At 51.4% G+C, this 22,804-nt stretch overlaps 1 protein-coding gene across 3 annotated transcripts; it reads right to left on the reverse strand.

Annotated features, from left to right (window-relative positions):
• Nucleotides 1-803: 803 nt before the first annotated feature.
• On the reverse strand, nt 804-14,122 carry LOC123579443 (C-type lectin domain family 18 member A-like). Of its 3 annotated transcripts, none has more exons than XM_045443524.1 (12): nt 13,809-14,122; nt 13,206-13,324; nt 10,880-11,119; nt 6,100-6,197; nt 5,588-5,709; nt 5,291-5,398; nt 4,618-4,710; nt 4,113-4,219; nt 3,377-3,428; nt 2,988-3,084; nt 1,688-1,779; nt 804-1,176 (listed from the first exon to the last, which is right to left on the reverse strand). In XM_045443524.1, exons 1-12 carry the CDS (start codon nt 13,945-13,947, stop codon nt 1,139-1,141), a joined length of 1,305 nt encoding a protein of 434 aa, XP_045299480.1. In that variant the 5' UTR covers nt 13,948-14,122; the 3' UTR covers nt 804-1,138. The 3 variants fall into 3 exon arrangements, with proteins under 3 accessions (XP_045299480.1, XP_045299478.1, XP_045299479.1); XM_045443522.1 differs by having other exon boundaries at nt 3,377-3,506; nt 13,809-14,118; XM_045443523.1 differs by having other exon boundaries at nt 3,377-3,506; nt 13,206-13,297; nt 13,809-14,117.
• Nucleotides 14,123-22,804: the final 8,682 nt, after the last annotated feature.

Below are 22,804 nucleotides of genomic sequence, written 5' to 3' on the forward strand. Positions count from 1 at the left end.
GAGAGAGAGAGCGTGAGCAGGGGAGGGGCAGAGAGGGAGACACAGAATCCGAAGAGCCTCCAGGCTCTGAGCTGGCAGCACAGGGACCCACGTGGGGCTCGAACCCACAAGCCGTGAGATCATGAGCTGAGCCGAAGTTGGACGCTCAACCGGCTGAGCCACCCAGGCACCCCAATCATTGTCTTTTTGATAAGTTCCTTTTCTGCCGTGATTAAGTCACAACTGTTTCTATGTTTCTATTGCTTACAACCACAATAGAAACTGTGGCTGCTACACTTCTCTCCGTTCGTGACCCCAGGCCACACTCCCACCTCCAACCAGCAAAGCAACTCAATGTTCACACATAACAGCGTGCGACTGGGTAGGGGTGCATTCTGGACGCTAATGACGGCACCTGCCAGTCTTCACCTGCCCCCACGGCCGCTCTCACCACTGAAGGGAGAGGAGGGCCACGGGGCCATAACCCACCCCAGTTCCGATAATCACAAAGAAAGCGGGAACATGTAGGGGCGGGCACGGTGAATACAGGGAGAGGGTGTGGGCAGAAGCGCAAAGCCGACAGAGGCAGCGGTGAGGGGGAGCTGGAACAGGAAGTCAGGGATGCAAACAAGGCTTCCAAATCTGTGCATCATTCAGGGGCTAACACCAGAAAACTTCCAGAGGGTGGTCTGGGTCATACGGGTGAGCGGGGAAGGGACTGGGGTCGGGGGTGGGCAACCAGCAGGAAAGCCTCAGGCACCTTCTGGTATTCCCAGGATCATCCTGACTCGGCTAGATTCCCCTTCAAAACAAGCAGGCACAAGTGATTCATAACTTAGTTTAATCCTTTGTGGGGTGCACCCTGGGCAGTGAGGAACCCCCATCTGCCCCACAGGGTCCGGCACACACGGAGGAGAGTGGTCTCTTCTGACTGCCGGCCCGGGGTGCCTGACACCCATCTTCCCAATGAAAGCAGGCTGAGGGGCCCCAGCCCTCTCTGGGTCTGACTTGTGCCCCCTGCCTCACTTCCCACAGGGTCCGAGACCTCTGTGGATGTTGGGCTTGCAGCCCTGGCCTGGCCCTTGTTCCAGGCAGGTGTGCAGATGGGCACGCAGGGCTGTGCCTGGGGAGGCTGGCAAGGGAGAGGCCTGGCTGAGTCTCAGGGTCCCACGGCCCACCGGGAAATGTGCTCCTCCGCTGGAAAGGAAGCCGTACCGAGCGAGGGTCAGTGGCAGCCCAGGCAGTCCTCGGATGGGGACCTTCCTGTAGCTGGCCCTGAAATGGCTATCGTGCCCAGATGGAGCTCCAGACCTTTCCAGCAGGTGTTGCTGGGGGCCGGTTCTGGGCCAGGTTTCACCCTGTTCCCCACTGTCGTTCACTGGGCCCTAGGGAATCAGGAACACCAGTGAAACCAACAGGTCCCCAAGCAGCAGCTTTAGTGACAGGAGGAAAGGGACCTTGGAGAGATCCTTGGCCAGGCTGTATTCCAGTCCTGCTGCTGCGCAGACGAGCTAAACGGGGCCCTTCTTCCTCTCTGGGCCTCAGGGGCCCGCAGGTACAACAACGCCCCGAGTGGGACATCCCCGGCGGCCCTGCACGCTCAGACTCTCTCTGGGCCTGTGACCTGGCTATCCTAGCGCCTGCAGCGGGCCAGCAGGGACCTCAGAGGACAGGGACCCGGAAAGGGGAGGTGTGAGAGGGCCCTTACCAAACTGGCAGATGTAACGGTTCCGGGTTTTACAACGTTGGTCATTCCAGTTGAAGGCGGCTGATGCCTGCAGCTCCACGCAGTTGCCAAACCTGCCAGGCCAAGATGTCAGGTGCTCAGCGTGGACGGACAAAATTAGGAGCCTGGGGGAGGGTTAAATCTTCCTCCAGGGGCGCCTGGGTGGCTCAGTCGGTTAAGTGTCCGATTCTTGGCTTCAGCTCAGGTCATGATCTCATGGATCGTGGGATCGAACCCCGTGTCGGGCTCCTCACTGACCGTGCAGAGCCTGCTTGGGATTCTCTCTCTCTCTCTCTCTCCCTCTCTCTCTGCCCCTCCCCTGTCCTGCTCATGAGCATGTGCTCGCTCTCTCCTCTCTCAGAATAAATAAACATTAAAAAAAAAATCTTCCACTCCAGCAGGCCACCTGCGTCTAAGAAGCCTAGGTGCCTCCAGCCCAGATAAGGGGCTTCTGGGAGCCAGACCCACCCCCAAGCTCCCATGCCTGCCACTCAGGCCTCTGTCGCTCTTCTCAGGGAAACTGGGAGGTCTCGGCAAACCCCCTACCTGGGCAGCAACTCCCCCTGCCCAGTGCCAGCACTCAGCCATGCCAGCCGATGGGGGTGAAGGTAGGACCTGGAACAGTCAGGCCCATGTCCTTCCTCCCAGCAGGGAGAGGGTGTGCCTGAGAGCCCAACCAGAGCGGTGTCCTCTAGGTGACAGAGCAGAGGCATGGGCCCGGCTGCCATCAATGAGGTCGAAGGACATGGGCCAGATTTTTGGAGTCCTTAGTCCACACAGCCTGACTTCCTCTACCCTGCCCTCGCTTGCCCTGGGCGTTCCTGGGCTCTGATGACTGGGGCAGGGCCACCTAACCAGAAGGCCCTCCGTACAGGCTGGCTGGGGGATGGGCGTGTGCAGGACTGGATGCAGGTGGGTGGATTGCTAAAGACCCCAGAATCAGGGTGTTGATGTAGGCAGAGGAGCGTGGTGGTGGGGGACAGGTGGAGATAATGGAGGGCTGGGAGGACAGCTGAGGGAACAGTGGGGATGGATGGATGGATGGATGGATGGATGGATGGAGCCTTCTAGATCTCCCTCTCCTTTATGTAAGCCCCGAGACGCTGGGCTGTGGCTCACATCAGCTGTACCCAGACTTCCTGGGCCCCGGGTAAGGCCCAGGCCCTCACAGGGCTCAGCCAGGCAGCAGGCTGGGTGGAGGTTATTCAGTGGCATCTGAGGGTCAGCAAGCAGTCCCGCGTGAGAGAGGGAGCCCGGAGGAGGGAGGGCACTCCAGACTCACCCCTGGTTGTCAGGCTGCCCAAAGGCGAAACTGGTGAATGACTGGTGCTCCCCGGTGGTCCAGCGGAAGGAGTCCTTAGTGGTCTTGTAGGTGAGCCCTGGGCCCCAGCAGCTGAGGTTGGCCCACCAGCCCTGGGCCCCACTCAGAGCCCAGGCTCCCTGAGAGGAGCGTCCCCGAGCTTGGAGCCTGCTGCCTAATGCCTGTCCTTAATCACCTTCCCAGCTCTTTCGGCCCCCAGGGGCTCTCCCCCTCCCTCTTGTCAGTGCTCCCCACAGGGAAGGAGGTCGCCAGCCCCGTTCCGGGTCCTCGGCCCTCATCACACCCTTACCGTCTGCTGGGGGAGGTTTTGCAGCCCAGATTCCTGCACCCCCAACCAGCCAGGCACTCACCGATCCAGAAGTTTCTGGTCTCAAAGTCGCTGTCAGTCACCTCGTTGGTGGTCTCCAGGTGGCCCAGGTAGAAGGCGAGGATGTCCTGAACTTTCTGGCTCTCAATCTGGGCTAGCACCCCGCCCTTTCCCTGTAACCCCCACTCCACGTCACACTGGCAGGGCCCCAAAGCTCGGGCCGGCCCTTCCTACCCATCCCGACACCCCGAAGTGGCCAGGGACATCCTCTCCCCCGCCCCACAGCCTCCTGCTTCTTAGAGTAAGGGTCCCCCTTCCTCTCCCCTGCCTGCATCTCCTCTCTCTATGCACAGGGGCCCAGACTGCCAGGGCCCTGACCTCGGGAAGGTTTTGTTTCATCTGTTCAGTGTCTTTAATACGTTTGAATTGGTTGCCGACATTAATAAATCTAGCGATGCCCATGAAAATCTGAATTGCTGGTGCTCTTGAAAAATCCCAAGCTCGGACCTCTGTGAACTCCTATACCTACGTGACAGCCAGTAGCTAGGACCGAATCAGGACAGCTCCTGAGGTGGGGGTTGGGCAAGGGCTCACCCCTGGGTCCCTCAGCTCATTAGGTGACCTCCTGGCTCCCATGGGCCTCTGAGTAACCCCGCTTTACACTAATGACCAGAGTCAGGTCAGAAGAAATCAAAGGAGCCACTTCTCAGTCCCAGCTCCCTCCACTGAGACCCTTACTGGAGACCCTGGGGGTCTCTGGCACAGGGGTCAACCATCACCTGGCATTTCATCTTGGCTCCGTAGTAGGTGTCTGCCTCTGAGGACACCATGAAGCAGTCTCCGTCGATCCTCAGGTCACAAGTGTGGAAGGGGAAGCGCACCTTGGCTGGGGACAGGGGGGCCTGACTGTGTGCGTGGGGACCTCAGACTCATTACGCCTCGTTCCCTGCCAGGGTGCCAAGCTCAAGAAGCCCCTTCCCCTTCCTCTGGCCACCCTCTCCAAGCCGGAGAGTGGGTGGGAGTCAGTGTTGTGCTGGTGAATGTGTAACAGTCGGCTTGCTTTCAAAAAAAAAGACATATAGAATTTGCCAATCTGTGCGGTGCAAATACCCCCACCAGGGACAATTTTAAGGTACCGATGTGATGTCACCGAGCAGGGAGTTGGGAAGAGATGTGCACAGTAGACTCCTGGGAGCCGGTCCGAGCTGGCTCCAACGCTCTGCTGCTGAGGGGGTCCCTGGGGTGTGGCCTGGCTCATCGGGGGACCTTGGGGGCAGGACTTACTGGCACACTGGGCTCCCCCATAGCCGACGTCACAGACGCAGGAACACTCCTCGTCCCGAAACCGGCCATGAACGCACTCCACGCTGCACCGCACTGCCAGGGCAGGCGGGGAGGAACAGAGCTCAGCCCGCAGCCCCGGGACCCCACGCTGCCTCTCCCAGGCCTCGGAGTGTGGGGAATGGCCACCTGCGGCCAGCACGCCCCTCAGGGACAGAACCCGTCCCGGCTTCGACTGCTGCTACACTTGGTTTGATCTCCATTGTAGAGAGAAGCAAATTGGGGTTTGGGAGGGGGACCTGCCCATGGTCACCGAGCTGGGAGGGGGACACTGGGAGGAGAGTCTACTCCTAGATCCTGATAATGTCCTCCTGCTACCATCCACAGCCTAAGGGCCAGATCGGAATCTACTCTGAATCCCCTAAAAAGCTCAGGGTCTGGCCGGTGGTGTTCAGGCTGTTTGTTGAATGACTATATGCAGTGTCCAGGTCAGCAAGTACCTGGTCAGCACCCACCAACTCCCTCAAGACTCTCTCCAAACACTTTGAGTGAGTGCAACACGGCCCCTGGACACCCACGCAACACCGTGTGGCCCCCCACCCCCTGAGGCTGCCTGCATGTGCCCTGGGCCCAGACTTCACTCCCTGGGTGATCTGGAGCCCCACGTGCCCCTCACCTTGGCAGTATCTGCCTGTGTAGCCAGGGGGACAATGGCAGTGGCAGGTGCTGATGTTGAGACGTCCGTGGTTCCGGCAGCTCATGCGACATGGGTTCCTGGGGACCTCTGGTCAGGCGAGGTTGGAGCTCTGAGAGGGAACCTCCTTGAGGCAGCCCAGCCAGGTGCCTCCCGGGTGCTAAGGGCCACGGCTTGGAGGACAGTCCTACAGGACACTGCCACCCTCCACGAGGATCACCACCTCAAGCTCTCTTGTACCACTGTCCCGGCAGGAGGCGGGCGGGGCGGGGCACTTACCACAGAGCCCCCCTGCGTGGTCCCAGGCTTTGAAGCAGCCTGAGACGCTGGCCGTGCAGAGAGAGCACCAGGAGCCCTTCTTATAGGGGGCGATTGTCTTCCCGTGTAGCTCCCAGTTGCCTCTGTGAGAGTAAGCACCAGAGAGGGCTGCAAGGGCCTGGCCTGGGGAAAGGGCCTCGGCCCCTTCAGCTCCTTCTGGCCCGGCCAGGGAGTCAGGGAACAGGGAGGTGACAGGCAGGTGTCCTAGGAAAGGAAAAAAATGGCCTCCAAACGAAGGCTAATGCTCCACACTTCAACCGGGCACAGCGGAAGAGTGCCTCCAGGGACGGGCATCTGGGAAGCCACATTCTGCCTGGCCGGGCCCGTGAGTGCTGCCCACTTCCACACCCTCTCCCTTTCCTTCTTTCTGTGAGGGTGCAGACCAAGGGGCAAAGGCCTTGTGAGTGGGTGGGTGAGCGTTTTACCCTGGGAGGACGTACCCTCCACCCCACAACGCAGCGGGGGGCACTTACCCGGGAGAATAGGCGCAGACGAAGGCTTCAATCTCTGCCTGGGCCCCAGAGCAGGGCTGCCGCCCGCAGCCCAGTTGGCTCGAGGTGGCCCACACGAGCTGCAGGAGACATAGTGGCTCAGACCATCATCACGGGCCCCCCCCCGCCGCAGTCTTCTGGGGGCCACCAGCACTGACGATGCCTGTCTGGGGAGGGGAGACGCAGCCTCTGCCCCAAACCAGACAGAAAGACAACTCCATCACCTCCAGGGGCCTCAGCAGTGGCAGCTGGGCTGGGCAGGGCTATGAGGACAGGTGGGAATAGCCTAGGAAGGCTGTCTGGGTGGGGGTAGTGGAGGGGTTTCAGTCAGCAGATACCTGAAGAAAGGATACCCTGTCTGGGTGGGTGGATGTGGCAAAAGAAAGTCTTGGACAGGGCTTCTGGGTGACTCAGTCGTTAGGGGTCCAACTCGATCCTGGCTCAGGTCACGATCTCATGGGTATGCGAGACGGGGTCCCGCCGGGGATGTGGGCTGACAGCAGCACAAAGCCTACTTGGGATTCTCTCTCCCCCTCTCTCTGTCCCTCCTCCACTTGCGCTCTGTCTCTCTCTCTCTCAAAAAAAAAAAAAAAGTCTTGGACATCAAAGGTCTTGTGACCGATTGCACAGATGGCTACAACCCTTCACTCCTTCCTACAGCTCACGCTTAAATGTGCTCTTTTGCATCATGAGGAGGACTCTCTTTTCCAGCTTGTCTCTGGCTGGCCCTGTGGCTTGCGTGGGCCAACGGAATGCAGAAGAAGTGATTTTGAGCCAGTTTTGAACCTAGGTCTCAGGAGACCCCACAGGCAGAGGTGAGCCAGCTGAGGCCACTCTAGACAGCCAGCTCCCGGAAAATCAGCCAAGTGATTGCCCTTGCACGTGGGCCCCACCAAGGCCGGAAGAACTTCCCCGCTGGGCCCAGCTCAGATTGTCAACCTGCAGAATCACAGGATGCTAAACTTTGGGGTAGTGTATCATACGGCAAAAGCTGGTAGGTGTAGGTCTCGGATAGTACTCCAAACTTAGATTTAAAATCTTGAAATCAGAGCTAACTTGGAAACAGCGCAGGAATAGTTCAACTCCTGCAGCACTTAAAATGACAACTGTGAAATAGGGAGACACAGACATGTAGTCATATATATGTACCCAATAATTAGAGAACGTACATTCTCTTTAGGGATGCACGGAGCTTTTGCAAACATTGACCCCCCTCCCTAAACCACACAGCAAGATTCAACAAAGACCAAAGGAACAATAGCCTATGGGCTGCATTCTATAAATACAATGCAATAAAATATCGAGTAAATAGCTTAGAAGTAAGGGAAAGGAGAAAACAGAAAATTTAAGCATTCACTTCAAAATCAAAGATATCATGATGGAAAATAGGAAACATGTAGAAATGAAAAATCACTGAACAGCAAAATTCACGGGATACAGCTAATGAAGTTTAGAGGGAAATTTATAGCTTTAAATGAATTTAGCAGAAATGGAAAAAGACAAAAATTAATCAAGAATATAAAAAAACAGTAGGGCCGCCTGGGTGGCTCAGTCAGTCAAGCATCCAACTTCGGCTCAGGTCATGATCTCACGGCTTGTGAGTGTGAGCCTGGCGTTGGGCTCTGTGCTGACAGTGTGGAGCCTGCTTAGGCTTCTCTATGTCCCTCTGCCTCTCCCCTCTTGCTTGCTCTCAGAAAAAAATAAATATTAAAAAATATTTAAAAAAAGAATAATAAACTGAAAAAAGTAGGAGAAAGTAAATAATAGGGGCGCCTGGCTGGCTCAGTCAGAAGAGCAAAGGACTCTTGATCTTGGGGTTGTGAGTTTGAGCCCCATGTTGGGTGTAGAGATTACGAAAAAATTTTTTTAAACTCTTAAAAAGCAAATAATAAAAATAAGAGCAGATATTTAAAAAAAAAGAAAAAAGAGGCTAAAAATTAAAAAAAAGCTGATTTGTTCAAATAGACACAGCTCTGGCAAGACTGGTAAAGAACGAGAGAGAAGGCACAGATAAAGCTGAAAAGTTTGAAAGGACCTAGCTACAGACACAGCAAATCTTTTTAAAATCCCTGTTTAATTCTAGTTTTAAATCTCTGTTAAATACTGAACAATTCTGACCAATAAATTGGAAAACATAAAATGGACAATTTTCTAGAAAACAGAACTTGGCAAAACTATCTCAAGAAGAAGGAGAAAATCTGAGATGGTCTCTGACCATTTCTAAAAGTTGAATCAGCAGTTAAAAATCCACACTTACAACGCATATACACACAAAACAGCCCGAAAACAGAACAAGGTCCAAATAGTTTTACAGGAGAGTTACAGCAAATATTATAGGAACTATTCCAGGAAAGAGAAAATGAGGCAAAATTTGCAATTCATTTTATGAGGTCAGTGTAGCATTGCTCTAACCCAAGTAAGGGCAGTATGAGAAAAGGAAATCAGAGGTCAATTTCAATATCAAATAATAATTAGCAAAGCAGGTCTAGCAATGAATTAAAAACAACAGGGGCACCTGGGGGGCTCAGTCAGTTAAGGATCTAACTGCTGATTTTGGCTCAGGTCATGATCTCATGGTTCATGGATTTGAGCCCCCATCAGGCTCTGTGCTCACAGTGTGGAGCCTGCTTGGGATTCTCTGTCTCCCTCTCTTTCTGCCCTTCCTTTGCTCACTCTTTCTCTCTCAAAAATACATACATACATACATACATACATACATACATATTAAAAAAACAACAACAACACACACACACTCTGCATTACATTATTTCACATTACATGACATGCCAAGTTGGCAAATATTCAAAATATTTAACAACCAGTAGGCATGGGTACTTGCCAATCAGAACAGACACTGGGCTGAAGGAGGATCCTGGGACCCAATACCGTGCCAGGCATTCATTCTTTGCCTCTAGATCATGGGACAGATTCTAGGGGTCTCAGGGAAGAGGCTAGGCCAGGTGCATTCTGGGAACTTGGGGCAGCTACTGTTTACTAATACATCAGTATTTTAGCATTTGCATAACTGTTATAGCATATAGTGTGTAGATGGAGAATTTTCCTTTCAAAACCTTTCTATAAAGCCATAATTAAAATATGATTTGTGTGGGGATAAACAACAATAACAAAACAACAGAATAGGACCAATAACTCAGCAAAAGACTTACGGGCAGATGTGAGCTTGGTATATGACTGAGGTGATATTATGAATCAGTGGGGAAGGATTCAATACTCAGTAGAGGATGCTTATTTGGAAAGACAATAAAATGAGATCCTATACCACACCTGCATGAAAAATTCCAGGAGGCATAATGACATCAATATGAAAAAGGAAAGCTTTGGAAGAAAAGATATTTCTGATGTCAGAGTGGAAAAGGATTTCTTAAACATGATACTACAAACAGATGAACTATACATTAAACTGAGAAAATGGATTAATACTAAAATCTAAAAGGTCCTTCATATAAAATATAAGATACACAAAGAAAAATATAAGCCCTATGCTAGGAAAAAATGTATATCCATATGACCAACAGAAAGCCTAAAGAATGTAGAAAGGATGCTTGAAAATTAGTAAGAAAAAGATGCACCGTGTTATAAAAATGGGCAAGACATTTGAACAGGTAATTAACAAAGCAGGTAATATGCTCAATTTCAAATTAAAAATCAAGTGAGGAAGCATTTCACAGCCTCGAGTTGGTCAAAATCAAAGAGCCTGGCAATACTGGGGAAGCGAGAACTGACTTGTAGATGGGAGTACAGTTGGCATGGCCACTTTGGCAATAACTCATAAGGTCGTAGTTGCATGCTATGCTATGACCTGGCCATGCACCTTTTAAATGCATCCTAGAGAAACTCTGGACACATATGCACGAAAGGAGCTGAAGTAGGATTTGTGCATTGTGGAAGTACTTTTTTTAAATTTTTTTAAAGTTTGTGTTTATTTGTTTTGAAAGAGAGAGAGAACACAAGCAGGGGATGGGCAGAGAGAGAATCCCAAGCAGGCTCCGTGCTGACAGTGCACTTGACATAGGGCTTGAACTCACGAACTGAGATCATGACCTGAGTCAGAATCAAGAGTCAGGCGCTCAACCACCTGAGCCACCCAGGTGCCCCCGGAATGACTTTTAATAGTAAAAAAGTAGAAATAACCTAGATGCCTATACATTGCAGTTTATTCATAGTGAATCACCCATGTGTATCTGGGTCAATGGAAGTAAATCTTAGAAACATGGTCTGAGGTGGTAAACGAGACACACACAGAGAGCACTCATACGGGACTTAATAACACACAACCCGCTTGCAAAAGCTGTAAAGGTATGAAAACATTTAGACATGCGGTAAAAGTATTAAAAATGCTTTGGCTTTGCCTGCGTTTTTCAGTGCTGCACCCTAGCGCCTAAACAATGCCAGGTACATAAAATAAAACACAGGAAATGTGCTTGGGACTGATCCACCTGGATCTCAGGAAGGTCACCCACCTCTGGGGAAGGACAGAGGAAAGAGCAGGAGTAGGGCTTCAGTTCTGTTGTTTGTTTTTTCTTCGGAGATGAGAAACAACTATAGTTAAACATTTTCTAAATCTGGGCAATGGGTAAAAGGGAGTCCATTATTTGATGTTTGAAATATTTCGTATTTAAAGCTGAAAAAGTAAAACTATACAACTCGGGGGGAAAGTGACCACCAATTTCAGGACGAACGGTAGCCCTTCTGAGCTGCCCCCAGTGGCCCAGGGGCCTTGGAGCCAGGGGCACAGCCTCACCTGAGTGTAGTGGGTGCAGGTGGCATTGGGGGCACACTCGGCTGCTGTGTAGCTGTACCGCTGCCCCTCTGCGAACCACAGGCCCACCACGTGGACGAAAGATGCTGAACCCACGGGCAGCAGCTGCACGTTCCAGCCCACTTGCTGCGTGGCTCGAGGTGCCGATGCAGACTTCGGGGCTGGGGCACCACAGAGAGCCGCCTTGGCCTGAGCCCATCGGGCCAGGCTCTCGCTCCAGTCCTGGGGGCGGCGCAAACAGAGACGTCAGCAGGGACCTTTGGGCCAGGCCTTAGTGATTCAACCTCCCCACAGGGTGTAGGGTCATGCAGAGAGCACTGGACGGGGATTCCTGCTTGGCCACCTGACCCCTCCAAGCTTCTTTCACCCACTTCCCCCCCCCACTCCACCCCCCCCCCCCCCCCCCCGGCCAGAGCCAGGGGAGGTCAGTCTGGACCTTGGAGAGCAAGGAACTCTCCAAGATATGTTTGTAAAAGTACCGGCGATGTTTGGACGCCTGACCCAGAGCCTGGCTCTACCCAGGCCTGAGAGCTCCCATCCTTCTGACTCCTGTGTGGGTGCCCTCCTGGGGGTGATGGGTGTTCCTGAGAGAGTAGTGTTAGCCGGGTGATGGGATGGGCTTCTCTGGTAGTTTTTCCTGTCTGGTAACGCGAGCCCTGGGCAGTGCCCAAGCCTTGCAAACTGGTTTTGTGTTTGCCATTAGGTACAACTGGTCTTGGCCATTGGCAGAAAGGTTCAGTTGCTCCCACTTGACTTTTCTTTGATGCAAAAGGCCTCAGCAGCCATGCTGCTTTGTCCCGTTCTCTAACCCTGGCCTTGGAGTGCGTTGGGGTGCCAACAGGGAAGCAGGACAAGAGAGGCTCCCGGCCTCAGGGCTCTGGCCCCAGCCAGCACTGTCCTCTGGAGAGGCCCCAATCTTTTCTCCCCACCCACAAACCAACAGACTTCCCCTCATACCCCCACTGCCGCCCAGAAGTCCTCTGTCCTCTTAAACAAGGGGCTCATTGGGGCACCTGGGTGGCTCAGTCGGTTAAGCATCTGACTCGTGATTTTGGCTCAGGTCATGAACTCACGGTTCACGAGTTCCAGCCCCGCTTTGCTCTGTGCTGACAGTACAGAACCTGCTTGGGATTCTCTTTCTCTCTCTCTCTCTACCCCTCCCCTGCTCACACTCTGGCTCTCTCGTTCTCAAAATAAACTTAAAAAACTTTAAACGAGGGGTTCAGCCATGAAGAAGACATGGGTCACCCCATCACCATGCCCTGGCCCAACCCAGCCACCCCATTAGCCGTCCCCTAATCTCCACGAGACTCAACATGAGGACGGTAAGGTACCTGCGGGGTAAAATTGTCATGGGGATTGCAACTTCCCCAGAGCCTTAGCCTCCACTGGGGGAAAGCCCTAGAGGGCTGCAGAGGTGAGGGAGGCTGAGTGGTGGGGCTCCATTCTCATCTTTTATGAAATGCTCTTTTTCTAAGACTTTGGTCAAAGGGGCATGAAAACTATAGAAACTGCTGACTAGGTGATCGGGACGCCCCCACGCCAGGCGCTTGAGCTGGGAGCAAGGACAGTGGGCAGTGGGGGCTAGGACCTGTGCCTGAGGAGGGGCAGAGCTGCTGCGGAGCAGGGAAAGGGGGAGAAGCGACCCCTTCCCGCCGGCTCGCCCCACCCCCACCTCCTGGGAAACTGACCCGGGAGCTCTCAAGGTCACCACCACTGAGCCAGCTGGAGGAGTTTATGGGAGGCAGCCATGGGGAACCCTGCCCACCCCCACACGATCCTGCTCTCACTCCCGGGCCTGTTAACATGGGCCGGGCTTGCGTTCCTGGGCCCCGGATGGTCCCCACCCGCCTGCCCGGTGGTCCCAGTTGGTGTGGTGGGAAATCCTCCCATGCTACCCAGCCCCCAGTGAGTGAGGAGGGAGCTCAGAGGGGCCCCACTTAGTCACCCAGACAAACCATGAAGAAGCACTGGGCCCTGGTCACATTCAAGCCCCCTCCCTCAAGCGGGGTGCCGCTCCCTCCCAGTCCTCTGCCCCTCTGATCCTGCTGGGACTTCTTTGTGGAGCACTCCTTCCTTGTCTTCTGGTCTCCCGGGCAACGGGATGGGATGTGAGGAAAGGCCAAAGAACTGCCCTTCTGGGAAGCAGGCAGCTGCGGAGCCCCCGCAACCAGGCATGGTCCCCTCAGTGGGCCAGGTGACTGGCTACCCCCCTGCCCTGCTCAGGTGGATGGGCGCCTGGCACCAGTCTGGCCTCCTGAGCCCTCTTCACATTTGCCCCTCCAGCCACCCTCTTGGGGGTCCTCACCATTCTCTGCATGTTGGCTGCAGGAGGGTGCACCCGGCTGCGCAGGCGGTTGTGGAGGGACAGGAGCAGGAACGTCTCCTTACTGCTCAGAGCTGGGGTGGGAGACAAGGTCAGGCCCCCTGGGTGATGGGGTGGGGGTCACCGTGGCAAGATTAGAGTGCAGCCCTGCCCTTAGGAAACAAGAGCAGGAGGGGCTGGGGAGGATGGTGGGCATACGGGAGGGCTCGCGCAGAGGGATGGGAGACAGGTGTGGGGCTGGGAGAGAGGCAGGTGCCCAGGCACCCTTGGGCTGAGGGGTGGGGGTGAGGGTTACAGGAGGGGGTGAGGGCCAGGGGCTGGATGTGTGGAGGGGTCAGCCCTGGGGCCCCTTGGCTGGTCTTCCTCCTGGACCCCCGAGCCCGGGCCCACTCCCCTTCATTCTTCCTGCTCCCCAGCCCCCACCCCCCAACCATCTTGGGCCCTTGGACTACCCAAGGGGACTCTTTAAACCACAGCTAGCCTGCCCAGGGCTCGGGCCTGGGAACTGGCTTCCAGCAGCCCTGGAGCACCCCTCTGCAGAGCTCACAGCGGCTCCACCTCTCTCCTCGCCCAGGGGCCCCTTACCTCCAGGCGCCGGAGCCTGTTCCTCCTGCGGCAGCAGCACCTCCACCTCTGTCCGGGCCATGCCAAGGAGAGCCAGAAGTATGGGCAGGAGGCCAGGCCAGAGGCCCCCCAGCCTGGTGGAGGGCTCTGGCCACAGCATGGGCCACTCTGGATGTGGCCTGGCTCAGCCGTCCAGCCCGCTTCCCAGGCTAGATAGAGTGTTCACAATCTCAAGGGGTCAGGCTGTACTGGCAGACAAAAGGGGGAGGCTGGTGAGTAATCGGTGTATCCCAAAAGCCTCCCGTCGGCCCTGGCATGAGAGAAAGCCAGCTCCAATCCCAGGGCTCCACCCCCCTCCAGCCACTGGCCTGGCCAGCAGCCCTGCCCATAACAACCAACCCAGCAGTGTGCACTGACCCTGTGGCCCCTGCTAATCATTGCAGGATTATTGGAGCCCTTGGGGAGCCCTGGGAGCCCCCGCCGATTGGCCCACAGACATTCCAGGGCTGTGGATTAGCAAATGATGGCCGTGCCCTGGCCGGGACAGTGTCCTTTGGGCACATCGGTAGCTTCTACTCCCAGGCCCAGGGCAGGCAGGCGGGAACTGGGCAAGACCCCAGGGGAATTCTTCCGTTTCTCGGGAAGCTCGTCCCAACCCCCAGCCGTGAATTAAACTTAGACGGATGGTAACCACACACCAGGCAGGTGCCACTGGTGGGCGGGGGCACTGAGGTGTTGGGTTTGTAGGGGAATAGGGGCTAGGGTTGCACCTGTAGGCCGAAAAAAGTGCCTTAGGACTCAGGGCGGTGTGTGTCTGGGCAGTGTCGGGGGCTGGGCCCCAGCACTATGGCCCCCCCACCCCCCGCACGACTGCAGGCCAGGAGAGGACCAGGCAAGCAGAGGAGACCACGTGATGCCCTCGGCTGACTGGAGTCCTGCTGGGAACAAGTCAGGCTCTAGACAAACAGGCAGTGTAGCAGGAGGGCAGCAAATCACCATGATGCTTTGGGGCCTAGCCGAGGCCTACACAGTCCCACCAGAATAAATTGAAACAGATCCACGCCGTGGCCCACATTTCTTAGAAAAGACGAGGCTATCCTGCAGGCCCTACCCAAATGCCCATATCCCTCTCAGGGGAGAGCAAAGTTTATTCCGCCACCGCAGAGGATAGCCTTAGAAGCCAACTACTTCCTCCTTCTGGAGTCTGTGTGACCTCTGACCTCTAGGCCAGCACCCTCTCAGAGCCAGGTGTCCGCTTTTGGCGAACTCTGCTGAGACCCAAGTGGGCTTGGGGTTCTGGGGAGAAGCACTGATGGAACGTGTATTGTCTTCATGGGCGATGGGGTCAGGGCCAGGCACAAGGGCCCGTAAGCTGGCCTGGGGTTGTGTATCCCCCCCACAGACTACCCGGGCCTTGAGTGTCTCCTCCCTAAACGGATGGCCAGACAGCCTCAGAGTCATCCTGTCTGGATCCTAGCAATGTTTTTTTTTTTTTTTTTTTTTTTCAACGTTTATTTATTTTTGGGACAGAGAGAGACAGAGCATGAACGGGGGAGGGGCAGAGAGAGAGGGAGACACAGAATCGGAAACAGGCTCCAGGCTCTGAGCCATCAGCCCAGAGCCTGATGCGGGGCTCGAACTCACGGACTGAGAGATCGTGACCTGGCTGAAGTCGGACGCTTAACCGACTGCGCCACCCAGGCGCCCCTAGCAATGTTTAATAATAGTGTAGTGACCTCTTTCTGAAGAGCTTACAAAGCACGTTCATACACGTGAGTTCTCTTAATTGTCGCAACAACACCGCGCAGTAGCAGTCACCCGTCTTGTAGATGAGGAAGCCGGGCTCCGTGTGTCTGAGGGACTTGCCCCAGGTCACCTGGCAAACACGTGGAGGGTCCCAGCTAATCCGGGGTTTCTGTCTTCACATTCCTGGACACCGGTGCAAATCTGGTTTAATTTACACCGCGGCCTTTTGAGTTCCCCAAAATTCCCAAAGCCCTGCTCTATGCCGGGTAACAAAACCCAATTCTTGCTCCTGGGCTTAAGAGATAAATGTGGCGGTTCTCCTGTGTAGCACGATGCCCGGCACTTGGGACAGGTTGGAAAATATATTTTGAGGCCCGGGGGGGAGTGACTTTTGAGGGGCCCTGGCCCACTGCAAATGGAGGCCAGGGCGAGCCTAGCTTCAGGAGCTAGAAGAGGAGGAGCTAAGGTGATAAAACACCAGACTTCCGACTGCCTGGGTTCTGAGATACCCTGTGTGACCCTGGGATTGTCACTTCCACTCCTGGGTGTCAGTGTCCAATGGTGTTAAGCAGGCCTTGTGCCTTGGTTTACGTGACATTTAGTTCTGGGTCCAGACTTTTTACAGGAGCCTGCTGAATATTTGGGGTGGGCACCTCCTTTCTTGCCTGGCAGATTGTCCCAGTAAGCATCTTCTAGTCTGCTTTCTACCACCACAGATTAGTTTTATTGTTCTGAATTCCATATAAATCAACTCCTAGGATACGCACCCTTCAAGGCCTAGGTTCCTCTGCTCTCCAGGTCTATGAGATTCACCCGCGTTGTGGTCTGTATCAGTAGGTTGCTTTGTTGTTTGTTTGGCCGGTAGTATTTCATTGGATTTTCATTCTCTTATTGATGGGCACTTGGGGTGTTTTAAGCTTCTGTTTATTATGGATAAAGTTGCTGTTGGGGCATCTGGGTGCCTCAGTCGGTTAAGCGTCCCACTCTAGATTTCGGCTCAGGTCATGATTTCATGGGGTGAGATCGAGCCCTGTGTCAGTCTCTGTGGTGGGTGTAGAGCCTGCTTAAGATTCTCTACCTCACTCTTCCTCTCCCTCTGCCCCTCCCCCTCCCTCTAAAAAAATAAAGTAAATCAAAAGGAAATTGATTATTAATACAAGTCGCTATCAACGTGACTGTACAATTTAAATTTTCTTTTAGTAACCAAAAGAAAGAAAGAAAGAAACAAAAGAAAGAAAGAAAAGACAAAATAACCCAATTCAGGAGGGAGACATCATAACAACTGATACAGCAGAAATAAAAAAACTTGTAAGGGAAGATTAAGAACAACTTTATGTCAATAAAATAGACAATGTAAGTACAATGGAAAAATTCCTAGAAAGACACATTACTAAAATTGACTCACGAAGAATAAGAAATCTGAATGGGCCAATCACAATGGAAGGCATCGAATGAGTAAGCAAAAATCTTCTCACAAAGAGAAGTTTAGGTGCAAACAACTTCACTGCTGAATCCCATCAAATATTTAAGGAAGAAGTAATACCAATCACACATAAACGTTTCAGAAAGCACAAATGGAGGAGCATTTCCCAACTCATTCTGTAAGGTTGGCATCACACTGATATCAGAGCAAGACAAAGATGTCACAAGAAAATAAAACTATTGATCAATATCATGAATATGGCATGAATACTGACCCAAAAGTCCTCTACAAAATATTACTTACCTCGTAACATAGAAAAAGGATTCAACACCATGACCAGGTAGGATTTACTCCAGGAATGCAAGGTTGCTTGAGCATTAACAAAAGTCAGTTAATATGGGGTGCCTGGGTGGCTCAGTCAGTTAAGAGTCTGACTTCGGCTCAGGTCATGATCTCGCGGTCCATGAGTTCGAGCCCCGTGTCAGGCTCTGTGCTGACAGCTCAGAGCCTGGAGCCTGTTTCGGATTCTGTATTTGTCTCTCTCTCTGCCCTTTCCCTGCTCACGCTCTGTCTCTCTCTCAAAAATAAATAAACATTAAAAAAAAAGAAAGTCAGGTAATGTAATAGAACAAAGGGCAAAACCCACACAATCACCCCAAAGACACAGAAAAGGTATCTGATAAAATCCCAAACCAATTCCTTGTGAAAGTTCTCAACAGGCTGGAAATAGAAAAAAAAATCCTCATCCTGATAAAGGGCCCTGTTATGGGCTGGAATGTGTCCTCCTCCCCAAATGTATATGTTGAAGTACGAATCCTGGTACCTCAGAATTGGAATACATTTGAAGACAGAGACTTTTTTTTTTAATGTTTATTTATTTTGACAGAGAGAGAGAAAGCACAAGCAGGGGAGGGACAGAGAGAGAGGGAGAGAGAGGATCCCAAGCAGGTTCCACACTGTCAGCGCAGAGCCTGATGCGGGGCTCGATCTGACGAACCGTGAGATCATGACCTGAGTGGAAATCAAGAGTCTGATGCTCAACCCTGAGCCACCCAGGTGCCCCGGAGACAGAGTCTTTAAAGAGGTAATTAAGGTTAAAGGAGGTCATGGGGGTGGGCCCTGACCTAATATGAGTGATGCTCTTATAGGAAGAGGAGTTAGGATACACATAAACGCTGAGAGGAGATCATGTGAAGACATAGAAGGTGGCCGTCTATAAGCCTAGGAGACATCTTGCAGAAGAAGCCAGTCCTGTTACACCTTGATCTTGGCTTTCTAGCCTCCACAACTGTGAGTAAAATACATTTCTGTTATTTAAGCCACACAGTCTGGTACTTTGTTATGACAGCCCCGGCAAACAAATACAGACCCTGTGAAAATCCTACAGCAAACATCATACTTGATGGTGGAAGACTAAACGCTGTCTTTCTAAGATCAGAAACAAGGCGAGAATGTGTCGTCTCACCACTCCTATTCCACATTATGTTATTGGATGTGTGATTAGTGCGAGAAGGTGAGAACACTAAAGGCATCCAGAAGGGAAAAGAGTAAGTAAAACTATCTTTATTTGCAAATGATAGGCTCCTATATGTAGATAATCCTGAGGAATGTTTAAAAAAACTACTAGGGTGCCCGGGGTTGAGTACCCAACTCTTGGTTTCAGATTGGATCATGATCCCAGGGTTGTGAGATTGAGCCCCATGTCGGGTTCTGTGCTGAGCGTGGAACCTATTTGGGATTCTCTCTCTCTTCCTCTGCCCCTCCCTCCCACTCATGTTCTCTCTCTCTCAAACATTAAAAAAAAAAAAAAATTAAAAAAAGCCCTACTAACACAAAAGTTTTAGGATATAAAATAAATAGACAAAATCAATTGCCTTTCTACAAATTAGCAATAAACAATCCAAAATAGGGGGCGCCTGGGTGGCTCAGTCGGTTAAGCGGCCAACTTCACCTCAGGTCATGATCTCACAGTACATGGGTTCAAGCCCCGTGTTGGGCTCTGTGCTGACAGCTCAGAGTCCGGAGCCTGCTTTGGATTCTGTGTCTCCCTCTCTCTTTGCCCTTCCCCTGCTTGAGTTCTGTCTCTGTCTGTCTCTCTCTCAAATAAACGTTAAAAAAATGTTTAAAGAGAAATAAAAGAAGGTGAGAAATAGATCCTAAAATGTACATGGAAAAGGTGAAGGAATTAGAATAACCACATTGTTTTCGAAAAAAAAAAAGATAGAGAAATTGTACCTGATTTCAAAATGTGCAGTGAAACTATAGCAATCACAAATATGCCCTCTAGAGAAAGGATAGACCTACAGATCAAGGGAACAGAATAGACAGCTCAGAAAGAAACATTAAGTTTTTTGGTCAACTGATTTTTGACCAAGGTGCCAGAACAATTCAATGGGGGAAAGGATAATCTTGTCAACACGTGGTGCTGGGATCATTGGATATCCATATTAAAAAACACAAATTTACAGTTATTTCAGAGTACCCACAAAATGAATTTCAAATGAATCATAGACCTCCATATAAAAGCAAGAACTGTAAGAGATCTAGGGGGAAAAAACATGGGAGAATATCTTTGTGACCCTGAGTCAGGCAATGATTTCTTAGATATGACACCAAAAAGACAATTCATAAAACCAAAAAATCAGTAATTTCATAAAAATTAAAAACTTTTGACTCTCAAAAGACACCATTGTGAAGATGAAAAGACAGACCTCACATTGACAGAAAAAAAATTTTTTAATGTTTATTTATTTTTGAGAGATAGAGACAGAGCATGAGAAAGGTAGAGAGAGAGGGAGACACAGAATCCAAAGCAGGCTCCAGGCTCTGAGCTGTCAGCACAGAGCCCGGCGCGGGGGCTTGAACTCATCAACTGTGAGATCATGACCTGAGCCAAAGTCAGATGCTTAACTGACTGAGCCACCCAGACTCCCCAATAGGAAATATTTTTTTTAATTTTTGTTTAACGTTTTTATTTATTTTTGAGACAGAGAGAGACAGAGCATGAACAGGGGAGGGGCAGAGAGAGAGGGAGACACAGAATCCCAAACAGGCTCCAGGCTCTGAGCGGTCAGCACTGAGCCCGACGCGGAGCTCGAACTCACGGACCGTGAGATCATGACCTGAGCTGAAGTCGGACGCCCAACCAACTGAGCCACCCAGGCGCCCCCAATAGAAAATATTTTTATATCATATATTTGGTAAAGGACTCATATGCAGTACACAAAGAACTCTTACAATGAAATAATGAGAAGACAAACAACCATTTTTAAAAATAGGTGTGGCACCTGGGTGACTCAGTGGGTTGAGCATCAGATTCTTGATTTTGGCTCAGGTCATGATCCCAGGGTTGTGGGACTGAGCCCCATGTCGGGCTCTGTGCTGACGGTGTGGAGCCTGCTTGGGATTCTCTGTCTCTGCCTCTTTCTTTGCCCTTCCCCCACTCACACTTAAGATTCTCTCTCACCTTCTGTCCCTTTCGTGCTCTCTCTCGCGCGCTCTCTAAAAAAGGGGGAGGGCAAAAGATTTTCATAGATGTTTCACACAAAAAGACATGAATGGAGAAAAAGCACACGAAAAGATGCTAAACATCGTTAGTCACTAAGGAAATGATAATTAAAAGTACAATGAGATACCATCACGCACCCAGGAGAAAGGATAGTCCAAAAGACAGGTCCAAGTTTGAGTGAGATGTGGTGAAACTGGAACCCGCATATATTGCTGGTGGCCGGGTAAAACTGTACACTTTGGAAAAGAGTGTGGCAGTTTCTTAGAAAGTCAAATATATACTTACCACGAATCCCAGAAATTTTACTTCTAGTTATCTGTCCAGGAGAGACAGACACACACGTCCATACAAAGACTTGTCCACAAGTGATGGCAGCAGTAACATTCATAACAGCCAAAAGCTGGAAACAACCCACTGTCCTTTGAAATGTTGAACTGATAAACTGGGTTTAGCCATAAAGTGGAACACCATTCGGCATTAAAAAGGACCAAACGTTTTCCCCACCTTGCTTTACTGAGATATAATTGACGGTAATGAAACATGCTTTTGAGTCACACTACAACTTGGATGAACTTCAAATACCTTCAGCTAGGGGAGTGGAGTCACACAAGTGATACGTTGGGTGATTTCGTTTATAGGAAATGTCCACAAAGGCAACTCTCTAGAGGCAGAAAGCAGATCAGCGGTTGTCTAGGGGAGGGGGTGCCTGGCTGGCTGGCTTGTGTAGAGCATGCGACTTTGATCTTGGGGTTGTGAGTCCCAGCCTCTTGTTGGGTGTACTTAAAAAAATTAAAAATCTTTAAAAGAAAAGGTTGCCTGGGGATGGGAATAGGGCTTGACTGACTATAATTCATGAGAGAGGGGCGCCAGCGTGGCTCGGTCCGTTAGGCGTCTGACTTCAGCTCAGGTCATGATCTCAAAGCCCATGAGCCCAAGCCCCGTGTCGGGCTCTGTGCTGACAGCTCAGAGCCTGGAGCCTGCTTCGGATTCTGTGTCTGCCTCTCTGCCCCTCCCCTGCTCACACTCTCTCTTTCTCTCTCACAAATAAATAAACATCAAAAAAATTTTTTTTTTAATTTCATGAGAGAACTTTTTGGGGTGGCATAAAGGTTCTGAACCTGGATTGTGGGGACAGATGCCCAAATGTATAAACTGACTGAAAATCATTCAACTGTACATATATGATGGATGCGATTCCTGGCAGGTAAAATATATCCCTCTAAAGCTGTTTAAGAAAACAAACAGTAGGAAACACCAACTCATTTTATGAGTCCAGCATCGCACCGATACCAAAACCAGACAGAGATACCACGCGAAAAATTTTTAGGGCGACGTGTCCCTATGTCTGTAGTTTATTTTGAAATGTGCCCAAACCAAGACTGATTGATAACTAGATGAACAAACACATGACAAAGGATGTTTAGTAGGATGGTAGGATCTAGCATTAGGTATTTGGGCGTTCACTGCAAAAATCCTTCAACTTTGCAGTACCTTTGAAATCTTTGATAATGAAACGGAAAAAGAAATGTATCCATAACACAGGACATGGCTCAGCTGAGAATAAAGTTTATGAAGTCAAACAGTATAAATAATATCGATGTAATCCAAGAAGGAGAAGAAAGACAAAGTTTAAAAATAGGTGGCAAGAGGAAGGGACAAGTATGGGGGTGGGGTGAGAGCTACGTGGCCGTCTAAGTCGGTGGAGAGTGTCTGGGCTTCAAGTCTGAGAAATACGAGTATAAGGGCGACTGAGGAGGTTGAGTTAATGACCAGAAGAAGGAGCTGTAAGAGTTGATTGAGAATTGCAGGGGTGGGGTTGTTCAGGGACCTGCTGTTTATCATTATCGGCCTCGTAGTATTGCTCAACTTAAAACTGGTGTCTGTGTTACTTTGATAAAAATAAGAATTAAATTAAAAAACTTAGCCACAGGGGTGCCCGGGTGGCTCAGGCGGCTAAGCATCCAACGCTTGATTTCAGCTCAGGGCATGACCTCGAGGTTGGTGAGTTTGAGCCCGTATCAGGCTCTGCAATGACAGCGTGGAGCCTGCTTGGGATTCTCTCTCACTCTTTTTCCTCTCTCTCTGTCTCTCTTTCTCTGCTTTTCCCCTGCATGCTCTCTCTCAAAAATACATCAATAAACTTAACCATTAGTCACAAAAAGCTCATACTTAAGCTCTTGGAAATATAATAAGACCGGAAGCCTTTGCCTGTTTGGGGCAGATGATCAGGGAGAAGCCTGAAATTGCCCAAGACTGGCTCACTTAGGTCAGGGCTGCTTCTGTCTGGGGAGGGCGCCTGGGTGCTGGAGGGGCCCCCACCCTCCAGAGTCTCCAGATCCT

Source organism: Leopardus geoffroyi, chromosome E2, assembly GCF_018350155.1.
Source record: "Leopardus geoffroyi isolate Oge1 chromosome E2, O.geoffroyi_Oge1_pat1.0, whole genome shotgun sequence".
Lineage (NCBI taxonomy): Eukaryota > Metazoa > Chordata > Mammalia > Carnivora > Felidae > Leopardus > Leopardus geoffroyi.

What these genes read in the sequence shown, in the direction of transcription:
- LOC123579443 (XM_045443522.1), bottom strand. Translation starts at nt 13,947, where the DNA reads ATGCTGTGGCCAGAGCCCTCCACCAGGCTGGGGGGCCTCTGGCCTGGC. An exon ending in GTCTGCGCCTATTCTCCCGG is followed by an intron (nt 5,710 to 6,099) that starts GTAAGTGCCCCC and finishes TTACTCTCACAG; the next exon opens with AGGCAACTGGGAGCTACACG. An exon ending in CACAGGCAGATACTGCCAAG is followed by an intron (nt 4,711 to 5,290) that starts GTGAGGGGCACG and finishes CTGCCCTGGCAG; the next exon opens with TGCGGTGCAGCGTGGAGTGC.